Source organism: Engystomops pustulosus, chromosome 8 (assembly GCF_040894005.1).
Source record: "Engystomops pustulosus chromosome 8, aEngPut4.maternal, whole genome shotgun sequence".
Lineage (NCBI taxonomy): Eukaryota > Metazoa > Chordata > Amphibia > Anura > Leptodactylidae > Engystomops > Engystomops pustulosus.
This window is the reverse complement of record NC_092418.1, coordinates 91,316,632-91,331,571: the sequence shown is the minus strand read 5'-3', so window position 1 is coordinate 91,331,571 and position 14,940 is coordinate 91,316,632. Positions and strand designations below refer to the sequence as shown.

At 42.0% G+C, this 14,940-nt stretch overlaps 1 protein-coding gene across 8 annotated transcripts in view; it reads left to right on the top strand.

Annotated features, from left to right (window-relative positions):
* DYNC1I2 (dynein cytoplasmic 1 intermediate chain 2) overlaps positions 1-4,803 on the top strand; it is an 83,707-nt gene extending 78,904 nt beyond the window's left edge. For all 8 annotated transcript variants that reach the window (XM_072121737.1, XM_072121744.1, XM_072121742.1 and 5 more), the window contains 3 exons: positions 1,265-1,405; positions 3,939-4,064; positions 4,224-4,803. In XM_072121737.1, the coding sequence (XP_071977838.1) occupies positions 1,265-1,405; positions 3,939-4,064; positions 4,224-4,337 (381 nt within the window). In that variant the 3' untranslated portion in view covers positions 4,338-4,803. The remainder of the gene's footprint in view (positions 1-1,264; positions 1,406-3,938; positions 4,065-4,223) is intronic.
* Positions 4,804-14,940: the final 10,137 nt, after the last annotated feature.

The following is a 14,940-nucleotide window of genomic DNA, read 5'->3' as shown; positions in this document are numbered from 1 at the left end:
AGGGTCCTCCTGGGTCTCCAAAAACAAAAACTTGTGGCCGACGAAGATGCACGTTGACTTCTCATTTAAAAAAAAAAACCTCATATACAACATGAGAGAGCGGTCACATCCAATATGGCCTCCTTTACAGCTTCAAAGGGCATCCCCTTTTTTTTCTAGAATGAAATAGTCAGTAACTTGGCATTCGGCGCGAGCAGTAGCGGATTATAATATAAGCGCTGGAGGTGGTGACCAATGGTCACCCAAACCTTCCACCTAATTTTATACTCAAAAGAGCCTTTACCCATCTGTTTCTCCTCTCCATACACATGTAAGCAAGAGCCAATTCAGGAGCTTTGAAAGTCCTCTAAAGGTCCTCAAACCCCAGATTGAAAGCAGCAGAAAGGACCCTTCCTCCGTACGCCAAGAAGTTTGGTTTAGTACCAGATGTAGGAAGCAAATACCAGACTTGTAGGGGCCATAATATTCATGCAGCTCAGGGTCCGTGGCTGACTTAATCCCCCCCCCCCCCCCTTGGTGCTAGTATGGGTGAATTAAAAACCCTGTAATATATCAAAGGAAAGTATTTATTTCTCTGTTTACTTTGCTACTCTCAGGTCCCTGGAAGTTTGCTCTGAATCCTCTGCTGATTTTCCTTACGTTAGCAAGACCGAGTCATTACATAGAAGTCTAAAGCGAAGTGAGGGGGAGGAGTAAATTACTAAGTGAGACAAGGACACGGGGTTAGTGGGACTCCTAGTGCTCAAATGCTTATCACCGAGACTGTGTTTAATGGTTGGCCCATATTATACTTGGCCTGATAGTTTCCCGTACACGTGTGACCACCACAAAGCAGGACTCTGGACTTCCTGTGAGATTCCATGTCATGCCGGCTCCTGGTGGATGGAGGAGGCCATGCAGGTCTTTACTCCATCATAACTTTTCACAGGGACGGCTTGCACAGCAGGAAACGGGACATCACAGGAAGGTTTAAGTTGCGGGTCACGTGACCCACTGCAACTGGCTGCGAATGGCAAACTTTATCAGGGCAAGTACAATGTGAGTGACCCCATTAGGGGCTTATACTTGCCTTGTTAAAGTGTTCTACAAGTGTGTAACCCTCTTAAGTGACAGGTTGTGCTTCTCGAACAACCGGATATCGGCCACCAGATTCTGGAAGTAGCACTGACGGCCGATCACTAAAGGAAGGGATTGTAAAAACATGACGTGTTATGTCCTCGTGATTTCCGTCCTTATTCACAAAACCTCTACTTGTCTCTTCCAGAATAACAAGCCCTTGTATTCCTTCGAGGACAACTCTGACTATGTGTATGACGTCATGTGGTCTCCCACTCATCCTGCCCTCTTTGCTTGTGTGGATGGAGTCGGGCGACTGGATCTGTGGAACCTTAACAATGACACAGAGGTAAGTGGAGTCACTCGGGTCACAGAGACGGGCCCAGTTCTATCAGCGTGTACCTACAGGCGCTGCATGGGCTTTGTTTTCCAGATCAAATTAGATACTGATCTGCCATGTCTAAGTTTTTGGGTAGAATTAATATGCCATGATATTGTCCTTGTAGATGTGATGGGCTCCGTGATGATGTGTGGTCCTTACTCCAGTTACCACTGGGGAGGTCACTGACCCGCCAAAAACGGGAACCTCTTCTCAGGACTACCTGTGGTTTTTTTTCTTCTACATGCACACTCGGATCAGCCTAGTGTGCATGTGATAAGAGATCTCGGGCTGCTTAATGTGTGAGGACACTGGAAGTGGGGATGGCAGTTTTCTTATGGTGATTTAAAGGGATTGTCTCCTTCCAGCAAATAATTTATATTGTTTGTGTAGTGGAAAGTTTGAATAATTTTCCAATATACTTTCTGTATCATTTCCTCTGTTTTCTAGTTCCGGGAATGTGCATTTAGGAAATAAATCACATGCAAAATTCCCTGGTAGATATTTCTATCGCTTTGCTACAACAAAGATCAGGCATGTGGAAGTTCAGCATGTCCAAGCTTTCTTCCACCCTGGCTGTCGAGGGGGTCGGGTCACACCCCCAATGTACATAAGATGTTTGTTCAGTTCTGCTAAAATCTCTAGTTGGGTCAAAATAAATCTAATATGTTTACTGGATTTAATGCACTAAAAATCACCCCCTCCCTTTACTGTCCGGCATGGGGGACGCAACATGTATGAAATTACTGTGAGGCACTCGGTTTTAATAACAATAACAGTACCTTTCCGTTTTTTTAGGATAATTGAGTGCCATCGATCTGTTCATTAAAATATATCAACACACCGGAGACAAAATTGTAAAAAAAATTTTTTATATTTTTCCTAAATAAGATTTTACTTTGGAGGAATCAGGATAAAACAGCCTTCTGTACGCCTAGAGATGAAATAATTATCCCCTTTAATTCTGCATGGGAAGATTGGTCTGATCATGCTTTTATTTTCACACCTCGAGTGGTTAACAAGCAGTTTGCTAAGAGACTCTTAAAGACTCATTAACACTTATTACTTGGTAATTGTGCTTTACGGATATAATAGATAAAATACAGTATTTGTCCAATTTTTTTTTTAGTTGTGTTAATTTAGACTGGGAGATGACAGAATTTGTCATGCATACATGCATACACACATATATACATACACACACATGCACACATATATACATACACACATATGCATACATACATACATGCATGCATGCATACATACATGCATACTCACATATGCATATACACACACACACATATGCATACACACATATATACACACACACATACATACATACATACATACATACATACATACATACACACACACACACACACACACACACACACACACACACACACACACACACACACACACACACACCTAGAGAACACTGTAAATTAACGTAATTTTTATCAAAAGGGGTTTTTTTTGGTAAGGGGTACATGCCACAAGTATTCTCAAGTGGCACATTGTAACAGATCTTAAGAAATGACAAGTCCTCAGGTCTTCTAGGCTGACAAATTGTTGCTCCCTGATAATATTATAGGGAGAGACAACACAGGCAAGATGGAGGCGCCCATGCCACGGTTGATGCTCAAAAATGCAGCAAACACCCACACAACCACACACTGGAGATCAAAATTGGAGAACACACAATTTCCTAAAGGTCAAGCTCATTGTGTAGGACCCGAGGACTTGTCATTTCTGAAGATCTGTTACAATGTGCCAGTGCAGAACACTTGTGGTATGGTGTACCCCTAACAAAAACAATCCTTCTAAAAAAAATCCAGTCCTCATACAATTTTTATCTCCAGTCTGTATGTGTGTATGTGTAATATATGTGGAGTATACTGTCACATTAGTCCACAATTAAAGGGGTCTTCTCCCATTTATTACTTTTCACAAGGATTTCCTTACTAGGAAGGGATCCTCAATCTGTTTTACTACTCCCTGCATGACTAAAGAAGGAGGAATATGAAAGTGTTGGTGGTTCAGATTGAGTCTTCATTTACATCTGGTTTCATGTTTACGTTCAGTGTATAGCCCAGAAATACTCCCGGTGTATACACTGAATGTGTCCATAGATATATACTGGTAGGTGGGGGCATGCTTTTTACTTCTGTCTGCTCAATATACATCAAATCCTGTGGGAAATGCATTTTTCCATACTGCTCAGCATAGGCCTAATGGTGGACGGATGCTACTATATTGCATCTATCCCAGGCCTCCGCTGAGTGTACGTTCAGGGACGTCCCCAGTGATGTCATTGTCCATATAAGGACATTGACATAATTGAGAAAACACCCTGAATATCAGCAGCAGCCAATAGTGAGATACGTCCAAGCCCTCCATCGTAGGGACACCTTGGGAATCTGAGGTGTGACCGTAACCTATCAGTGTTGCTATATGAAGCATCTACAATCATTTATAAGTCTTGCTCTCGTCTTGTGAACAGGTTCCTACAGCCAGCATTACAGTCGAGGGAAATCCAGCTCTCAATCGGGTCAGATGGACTCATTCCGGCAGAGAACTCGCTGTAGGAGACTCTGAAGGACAAATCTATATCTACGACGTGGGAGAGGTATGTTCTACTCAGTGGTGTGAATGTGGGAAGGACAAAAACTAGAACCACAAAGATAAGTACTAGGCCGGGCCTAGTAACTGCAGGTCTACAGAAGCCTCGGCTGCCGTTCACCGTATTGCTTAATGTAACAGATTTATTCTATTTTTACCTTCACAGCAAATCGCCGTTCCCCGTAATGACGAATGGACCCGTTTTGCAAGAACGTTGGCAGAAATCAATGCCAACAGGGCCGACGCGGAAGAGGAAGCGGCAAACCGCATCCCCGGATAACCGATTTCTCTGTATGACGTCGGGGAGAGACGCAGCGACCGGATATACCCCTCCAGCACTCTAGCATGTATCTGATGAAAAGCTAATTTAAGACGACGTATGTGGATAGGATCTGTGGACTACAATGTTTTATAAACTTCCTTGCAACCAAATGCAGTGTCCCTTTTTATTTGTACCTCCACGTGTGTCCTCCCGTCACCCTCTCTGTGTGATGACTGTCCGTCTCGATCTGACTTGTGGTTGGTGTCCCCTTCCGGTCAGACACACCGGTCCATGTACTACCAGTTGTTACCTTACTAATGCAAATCTTTTTACTGAAAGCCTAACCCCTCAGGATAGCGCTCTGACTAGGGCTGTGTATGTGCGCAGAGGCCAGCTCTGACTACTGCATGCAGAGGACACTTCTATGTTAATACCTAGTCTGCCATTTTATTAAAGGAAAATGTTTTTAACTTGAGATCTTCAATGACTGTCTCGTGTTTTGTGTGGTACCTATAGTAAAGACCGATAGAAATTTACCAACCACATCCAGAAATCTAACTGGTAAATAATGGGCTACCGGCAGGATAGACCAATGATTATCATTCCTTACATTCCCTTTAACTAAAACAAAACAAGAAAATACTCAGTGGTGCTGAATCTTACTGGCCAATCTATCTTTTACTTATGATTTATTGATGAGTGGACCCATAAAAGTACTTGAAAATCTGTTGGGGTCCGGATTTGATTGCTAAACCCTGACCTGAACCACACACCCAATAACACCCGAGATTAGTGCTGGCACTGTTTACAGGTGATTATACTTCAGATGCTCCCCAATGCTTGGTAGCATTTTGGGGAGGATCACTGCTTTCCATGATGTCATCAAGGAGTGCCGTTCCTCTCCAAAATGTTTGGCAGGTCATGTGATCACCACTGTGTTTGGCTGTAGTCGGTTGGTTGCAGTGCATCCTGTATGGCCGGTGTTGTGGTGATGTCCAGTGATGGTAGTTACACATCATTACTATGGTAACAGAGCAAGAAAGTTTGTTACATTATCACTGGGAGCAGGGCATAGGAGGGAGGAGGAGTTACTGAGAACTAAAGGATCATGGGATGTGTAGTTTCCAGTGGCAGCCATCTTGGGGATAACTCCGCCTACTATAGAAAGCCCATAACATTTTGTAAATCATCAAATCAAACTATTTAAGGTCAGTCTTGTGATTCATAAAATTGAGTTTTGTTAGTGTCAGGTTGGTCGTGGTGGACCCACTGAACCACCATTAGTGATGACGTAAGCCAACACCTGGGACCGGAGTCTAAGTGGTACCCGGTATTCACCAGAGCCTGCCACAAAGCGGGTTGGACTTGCTTCAGTGGGATACCGCCAGGACGCTCCACAGGCGTGACTTTGCTGCCAAGTCGAGGTGCTGAATCGGCAAGCAGAATCTGAGTCGGCAGAAGGCCAGGACGGGAGACACAGGATCGGAGTCTGGGACGGAGCATAAGGTCAAGGCAGGCGGCAGGGAATCAAGCAAGAACGTAGCAGGAGGTCACAACCAATAATACACAGGAATCGCAGAAGACCACTTTCTTTAAGGTTTTGAGGCACAAAGATCCGGCAGGCTATATATCAGATCAGCAGCCGGCCAGTGCCAAACGTGTCACAGGAGGTGACACTGGAGCGCAGACGGGCAAGTCAGCTTGTGGTGGCAGCAATGGGGGAACCGGAGGTGCATGGGTGTGCCTGCGACCAGGGACATTTTACATTGACCAACATGTAACCTCTGGACTCACTTTGCTGCAAGAAAAAAAATCACTATAGAATGACTACAGGAGAAATTCATCATTCCCCCACATCCAAAAAGGTTACAAATTGTTGAGGCACATTTTTCTTTTTAGAGTTGCTAATGTATGCAATTTTTATGCATACATTTTATTTAAAGGAAAACTACCATCAAAATCAGGTACGGAACACTTACTCATCGACCCAGGCACCGTGACTGTGGTAATCAACTTAAATTTGTTATCCACAGCCTCCTTCCTTCTAAAATCAACTTGTAAAATTATGCTAATTAAGGGGTCTGGGGATGTTACCAGAGCCCCTCCATGCTGCAGCTTGAAAGGGTGTTATGTTGTCTCTCCCCTCCTGCTCCCACAGCATCTGCCTGCTGTAATCTCAAGGTAACAAAGGAAGTTGTGGCACACAGTGGGAAGGGGGAAGTGCTTCTGCACAATATAACAATCTGTGAAGATACAACACAGAGGGGCTCTGGTAATGACCCTCATTAGCATAATGTTAAAAGCTGATTTTTGAAGGAAGAAAGCCATGGATTTATATAAGAAATATAAATATAAGAAGATTACCACAGTCACGGTGCCTGGATCTATGAGTAAGTGTCCCTGGTTTATCATGATGGATTTTGATGGTAGTTTTCCTTTTAAATCATGATATTTGGGTTCATAGGGACTTCATAAAACTCCCATGGTACCACTGTCCAGGTGACAGGTGCTCTGCAATATAACCCCTTCTGTAAAATGTGAGAAAATTTCAGATTTGCAGCTAATTAATGCACTTTTACCGCTCACCGCTAGAGATTTTTAATTTGGTGAATTAGCAATTATGGGGAATTATTAAAATTAACAAATCCTATGGAAACAGTCCTGTACAGACGGCTGATTTTTGATTCAGCAACATACAAAGTAGTGATTTATTCGCGGCTTTCCTGGAGCACCCGGCAGTGGTAGCTGTGCACTAGATGTATAATTGTAATCATAAGGCATTATTGATATTTATGTCTTAGTATATTTGTGATTGTAGTGTGGCTTTCATCGTAATTAGAAAATTTTATATTTTAGCAGGGAAATTGCTCTCTTACAATGTCGTATCCTTGGTAACCAGCCAGACGGGGTTAAATACAAAATGAACCTTGAGTTATTAACAAATGGTGTAAACTACACAGCCAAAAAGTAAGTGAACCCCTGTTTTATTAGACGAAAGGTTCCTACACACAGACACTGTTTTTTTTTGTCCAAAAATAAACTTTAGGAAAAAAAAAAAATCAGAATGGGGCATATTTTTGTGGCAGGTTCACTACAGGAATCACAGCAGCTCTAATATCCAAAGATATAAACCTTTGCATTGCAACAGTTACAATTCATCCCTGTACAATGACCTCTATATAGATAACACTGACCCATCATTACATCACTACTGACAATAGATGTCACAGCTTATCTCCTCCCCCTCCCTGTACAATGACCTCTATATAGATAACACTGACCCATCATTACATCACTACTGACAATAGATGATGTCACAGCTTATCTCCTCCCCCTCCCTGTACAATGACCTCTATATAGATAACACTGACCCATCATTACATCACTACTGACAACAGATGATGTCACAGCTTATCTCCTCCCCCTCCCTATACAATGATCTCTATATAGATAACACTGACCCATCATTACATTAATACTGACAATAGATGATGTCACAGCTTATCTCCTCCCCCTCCCTATACAATGATCTCTAAATAGATAACACTGACCCATCATTACATCACTACTGACAATAGATGATGTCACAGCTTATCTCCTCCCCCTCCCTGTACAATGACCTCTATATAGATAACACTGACCCATCATTACATCACTACTGACAATAGATGATGTCACAGCTTATCTCCTCCCCATCCATGTACAATGACCTCTATATAGATAACACTGACCCATCATTACATCACTACTGACAATAGATGATGTCACAGCTTATCTCCTCCTCCTCCCTGTACAATGACCTCTATATAGATAACACTGACCCATCATTACACCACTACTGACAATAGATGATGTCACAGCTTATCTCCTCTCCTCCCCTCCTATGACCTCTATATAGATAACACTGACACATCATTACATCACTACTGACAATAGATGATGTCACAGCTTATCTCCTCCCCCTCCCTGTACAATGACCTCTTTGTAGATAACACTGACCCATCATTACATCACTACTGACAATAGATGATGTCACAGCTTATCTCCTCCCCTCCCTGTACAATGACCTCTATATAGATAACACTGACCCATCATTACATCACTACTGACAATAGATGATGTCACAGCTTATCTCCTCCCCCTCCCTGTACAATGACCTCTATATAGATAACAATGACCCATCATTACATCACTACTGACAATAGATGTCACAGCGTATCTCCTCCTCCTCCCTGTACAATGGCCTCTATATAGATAACACTGACCCATCATTACACCACTACTGACAATAGATGATGTCACAGCTTATCTCCTCTCCTCCCCTCCTATGACCTCTATATAGATAACACTGACACATCATTACATCACTACTGACAATAGATGATGTCACAGCTTATCTCCTCCCCCTCCCTGTACAATGACCTCTATATACATAACACTGACCCATCATTACATCACTACTGACAATAGATGATGTCACAGCTTATCTCCTCCCCATCCATGTACAATGACCTCTATATAGATAACACTGACCCATCATTACATCACTACTGACAATAGATGATGTCACAGCTTATCTCCTCCCCTCCTATGACCTCTATATAGATAACACTGACACATGATTACATCACTACTGACAATAGATGATGTCACGGCTTATCTCCTCCCCCTCCCTGTACAATGACCTCTATATATATATATATATATATATATATATATATATAACACTGACCCATCATTACATCACTACTGACAATAGATGATGTCACAGCTTATCCCCTCCTCCCTGTACAATGACCTCTATATATATAACACTGACCCATCATTACATCACTACTGACAATAGATGATGTCACAGCTTATCTCCTCCCCCTCCCTGTACAATGACCTCTTTGTAGATAACACTGACCCATCATTACATCACTACTGACAATAGATGATGTCACAGCTTATCTCCTCCCCATCCCTGTACAATGACCTCTATATACATAACACTGACCCATCATTACATCACTACTAACAATAGATGATGTCACAGCTTATCTCCTCACCCTCCCTGTACAATGACCTCTATATAGATAACACTGACCCATCATTACATCACTACTGACAATAGATGATGTCACAGCTTATCTCCTCCCCTCCCTGTACAATGACCTCTATATAGATAACACTGACCCATCATTACATCACTACTGACAATAGATGATGTCACAGCTTATCCCCCCCCTGTACAATGACCTCTATATAGATAACACTGACCCATCATTACATCACTACTGACAATAGATGATGTCACAGCTTATCTCCTCCCCCTCCCTGTACAATGACCTCTATGGATATGGCACTGTTATGCAGATTCTACCCCTCTTCTGCTCCGGAAGTCCAGAGACTTTTTCATATAATAAATTTCCCCTATGATCTGTAAAGCGCTGTGGAATATGTTGGTGCTATATAAAGATTTATTATTATCCACGCTTTTAGCCGAACACCCCTTTAACTCCACTGTATTGGACAAATATGTCTTTAAATTGCCAATTGTTTTTATTTTATTTTGACCCATTTCTCTAAATCCCAAGGTGACATTTATTTCCATTAATAGAAATCTCGTGGCATTTTCTGGTCACCACCGTGACAGGCAAAGTAAACAATAATATGTGGAGAGGAAAAAAACAAACTAAAAAGAAAAAAAAAAAACCCTCTGAAATTCCATTAGAAGAAGCTCATGCGGTGTCCTTCTCCGGCAATCAGAGTTGTGTCTTCAGGTGGTTGGCCTCGCTGAATAGGTTTGAAGAGGCCTAGCTCCAGGCTTTCCAACAGGTTACTTCATCAGAACCATCCCCTCTATTTCCAATCCCAAACCACCGCTGTTCAATTTGACATTTGCCCTGTGTGTTTTCATCACCTTCCTCGCTCTTTTTTCCCCCACTTACCAGCAGTTCTGAAAGTCAGTCACTCGGAAGAGACAGCCCCTCGCCTCCCGCTCCTCTGACCTCATAATTTGCATATAATTGCTGTCCAGCAGAGACCTAAATTAACCCTTTCGTTCGACAACAAAGACGCTTTCCATTGGTTATTGTTCTGTTTTTTGTTTTGTTTTTTAATTTTTAGTGTAGCCCCTATGTGTCATGACCTATCGTTTTTTAGTAAATAGGAACATAATGCATGTTATTTCTAATACAAAGGCTGAAAAAAAAAAAACCTGTGGCGCCCGGGCTGTACTAACAGCACCGTGGCAAACGTCCAAACGAAATGTGGAATTTCATGGTAATTCACTTGTTTACCGTAGTAATTCCTTGGGTCTTTTTATTTTTAACTAAGGAGATGCCAGCTGCTCTGGAAAATCAAGGCTGACAAGGCATGCTGGGAGTTGTAGTGGGACGCTATCAATCTAAAGCTTTTGGAAACTATATATGTTCTATAATCCAATCTACTTCTTTTATGTTATAATAATATAAGAATGTACAGTACGACGGGTAAATTACAGCCCGAGGCCTTAGCATTCAAATTCAACTTAACGTTTTTTTTTAATTTTTCCTTTCATAGACTGCAGGAATTTTTTCAAGATTTGTGTCCCCAATTGCAGTCGTCTTGATCTACCGGAGTATGAGACGTCTTCTTTATTAGGAAACTTAGACCTCAATACATTAAGAATAGAATGACAGATAGAAGAAAGAGTAGAATATGAAGCTTGTAGGTAGGTAGATTAGGAGCCGCTGTCCCGGGGGTAGACATATTCAGATTGCAAAAACTGAGGTGCAGACACCAAATAAAAGTTGCAAAAAAAAAAGGCTAAAAAACTTCAAACAAAGTCCAGGATATAAAAATGATCCAATTTGTGACCAGGCCCAAGACTCAAGCCTTCTTCGGTCTCCTGCTCACATAAAAGATCTCCTGACGCATTGTAACAAGTGATACGTGACCATGCAAGTGTTTTAAACAATTCAAAAAGAATTAGTTAGGCCTCCTGGACAGAGTTGAAATGGGCTGTAAACAGGGGAAATGTTTGAGGCCCATTTTGGGTGGTTGTAGATGAGAGCCATCTCCATAGGAGCTGGATCATAGAGCGGTGAGGTACGTCGGTATAATAGAAGTCAATGGTGGCGGTAAGCTATCTGCTATTTCTGTGATTAGCTCATGTCGGCCAAGTTGAGAGCAAAACAGAGGCTGTACGGTCCAGTAAAAGAATGCAATACCTCTATAGTAGGGATCTGCATGAACGCTAGTAACGAAGAACAAAAACAAGGTAGGATGATACTATACATTGAGGTTCGATGAGGATGTTCTTTTATAAAGAAAAATTCTGGCAAGGCGTTGTGAAGTGTATCACTACAAATTCTGAAGTCCTCCAAACAGAAGTTTACTGGAGCTTTTGTTGCACAATGTCTCACTAGGAGATACCATAATTCTACTGGTGGTTAAGTATATCCTTTTTAATAGAGCAATTAATGTTGCTGCTCACAATCAAACATATAAAAAAATAAAAGACAGCTACAAATACCCACCTGCGTTCCTCTTCATCCTGATCCCAGCATGGGACAGGGAGGTGCGGGGGCAAGCATAATTAGCAGCCCGGAGAGCTGGACATCTTGTCCCTGTGCTCCAGGATGCTAATTATGTTTCTTTTCTAGGTGATCCCGGCGTGTCAAGATTGGCAACGGACAGCGCCATGATTGAGATGAAGAGGATTGCAGGTGAGCATTTGTAGGTGTTTTTAATTTTTTTAAATGGTTGATTTTCTTTAAGGTAGTATTGGACATAGACAGACACCGTAAGGAAAATAGTTCTACAAAATTCTTCTGACAATGGATATTTATACCTGGAGAACAGGTGGGGGCAGACTATTTGGGCTGCGACTGGATAACTAATGTTGGGAATACTTAGTGGGGAAGAGGATTGGGGTCATTTTACCTAATTTTTAAAGATTTCATTTTTCAAAATTACAACAATGCGCAATAGGCAACAAAACATCCGCCTCAGGAAAGTATAAGGCACAATCATAAAGTTAGGGTTAGCAGTACAAAGAAATCAATATTAGAGAAACACATCAGTAATGCAATACCAAGCCCGTATATTGTCTCGCAGAAGGCATTGCACTTCCCAAGGCAGGGAGACTCACTCACTCTCCCATTCACACCTCACACACACAGAGATATCCCTCCTCCTCTCCCAAAGCAGTCACCCACACATCCCAGATCAAGGAAAACCGGTCCGGAGCACCTCTAGCAGTGTAAGTGAGTTTGTACATTGGAAGTTCTGCATTAATCAGCGAAATCCATTGGGCCAACGTGGGGAGCTTAGGAGGCTTCCAATTTAGCAGGATAACCTTCCTACCATAAAACATTAGTAGCTGGAACAAAACCCTCTCAAATTTTGCTTGGTGGACGTCTCCTACTAGGCCCAGGAGACACACCTGAGGGGAGCAGACACCCGGAAGACCCAGACGCTCGTTGATGTAAGAATGAATGCCCCTCCAATAGTCCTGAATGGACGGACATTCCCAAACCATGTGGAAGAAGGTACCTGTATCCTCCCCGCACCTAGAACACACAGCCGAGGGGTCAAGTACACTCGGTATAACCACTTAACTTGTATCAACTGGTCTCGGGCACTAATAACTGTTGAGCGCCAGTTGTGTGCAATTTCTTTGAGATGATGGTCCTCTAAGTCAGGGATATCTCTTTGCCATACATGGAAACTTCTCTCAGAGGGAGAGGGCTGGGAATCCATCAGTTGTTTATAGAAGGTGGGTCTCCCAAGGTCGTCATTTTACCTGATTGGTTGTTTACGTGTTGGTACATGTAACTACTGCACTGGCCAAATGACATGCACAGTCATATCGACAAATGGGTTGGTTGTGAAGTGGAGACAAGGTTCCAGTCTGCAAAGTTATTTAGGGACATATAGTATTGACACATCGTGGGTTGTTAGTGGATTCCTGTGGATTTGATAATACCTTCCCCAACCATAACAGGGCTGGATATCACCGGTTGTCTTGAGCCTTTGCCTAGTATACCAAGTAGGAGTGGAAATTGGTCACCATTCTAAGAGATGGCGGAGGTATCGGGACTGTGTTGCTAGGCAGGCAGCTTATTTCAAGTTAACAGTCATTCTTAGGCTGCAAAGTAACTACATTCACCATATTAGGTGCTTAGTACTATGTAGCCCTTTAAGTCACCATCTGGCCTTAGTGCTTATTGACATGGCCATATTATGTCTGTAACAATGTATAAACAGGACATATTTCCAGACCAAGTTTTGTGTAGGGAGAACTTCCAGTGTTATGTTTTTATGACTCACAGCGTCATAGATGACGTCATACACCTGACACTGCAAGTCCTGCCTTCGAAAAATATAGAAGAAATATGGCCGTCACACAGTCTATTTCAGTTACTAAACACCAGTCAAAAATTTTATATAGAAGCCAATTTTGTTTTCCATTTTTTCAAATTCAATTATGGAAGTCAGGGCCAAATTCACAATTCGTAAAAAATAGAACACATTGGATTTTGTTCACAGCTGCGAAAACCAGTGGAGTGAATGGAGCCTTAGCCTTGTATGTCATGCTTTAGCATTTTGTGAACAACAAAATAAAAGACAAATCCTAGTAGAAATAAATCTATGGGAAAAAAAAGGTGGCATTTCAAGATACCGGTGTTTTCTATGGACAAACCCTTGAAATGTGCCGACAGTTGGCAATTACAGTTTAATGACCCTAATCCTGGATTATCTATATGAGAACGGCAGGTAGTTACCTGGGGATTGAGTTCTCCAGTTTCCAGGAGGAGATCTCGCAGTGTTCCAGCTCTGAGATGGTTGAGTGAATTCCTCTGAAGCAGAAATCTAAATGTACTTTGGAATTGAAAGGCGCTACAGAGACACAAGTTATTATATTACTTCTGCTAGTACTGGCATCCCAGCAGGAATTCATTTGTTGCTGGTGCTGACACGATGCACAATGCTTGTAACATCACACTAGTTAGATCAAATCGGTCACTGGAAGCCTAAACAGCGACCATCTCAGCCGTCCCCTCCTCTACCGTCAACTGTTGAATGAGTGTTTGCCGCTAGTGAATTCGAGATTTTAGAAATGGCGAGGAAATGTAGAGTCTAAAATAATATTTAGAAGTGTTTTGGTCCACGACTTTGTGTGAACAGGTCTCTTAGGCCATTACACTTATACATAATGTCAAATATAATTACTTTCAGTCAGAAGGCCCAGCATGACATTGTTCAGCGCAAGTGGAGCTGATGTAATAGATTGGACATCTCTGTTATTGCCTTGTAAAAAACCCTTAATTTGTAAAATAAGGAATAATATGGCCACAATATATGAATAATGCGTCCATTGTATAAATCCATGGTAAGAGGGATCAGTGTTATTCCACTCATTATAACTGTTCAATATAATCGATTAGTTACGCTTATTATTAAGATTGACTGGCAACATAATTCCAATATCACAGATATCAGCAGCTATTACATGCTTCTTAGGGATGTAATGTGTCCCCTTCAGTAGGAGGCTCTAGATGACCTACACCTAGACTCTGCCGGTTGGTTTCCTTCTTATATAACTCCTACAGTGGTACGGAAAGTATTCAGATCTCTTTAAATTTTTCAC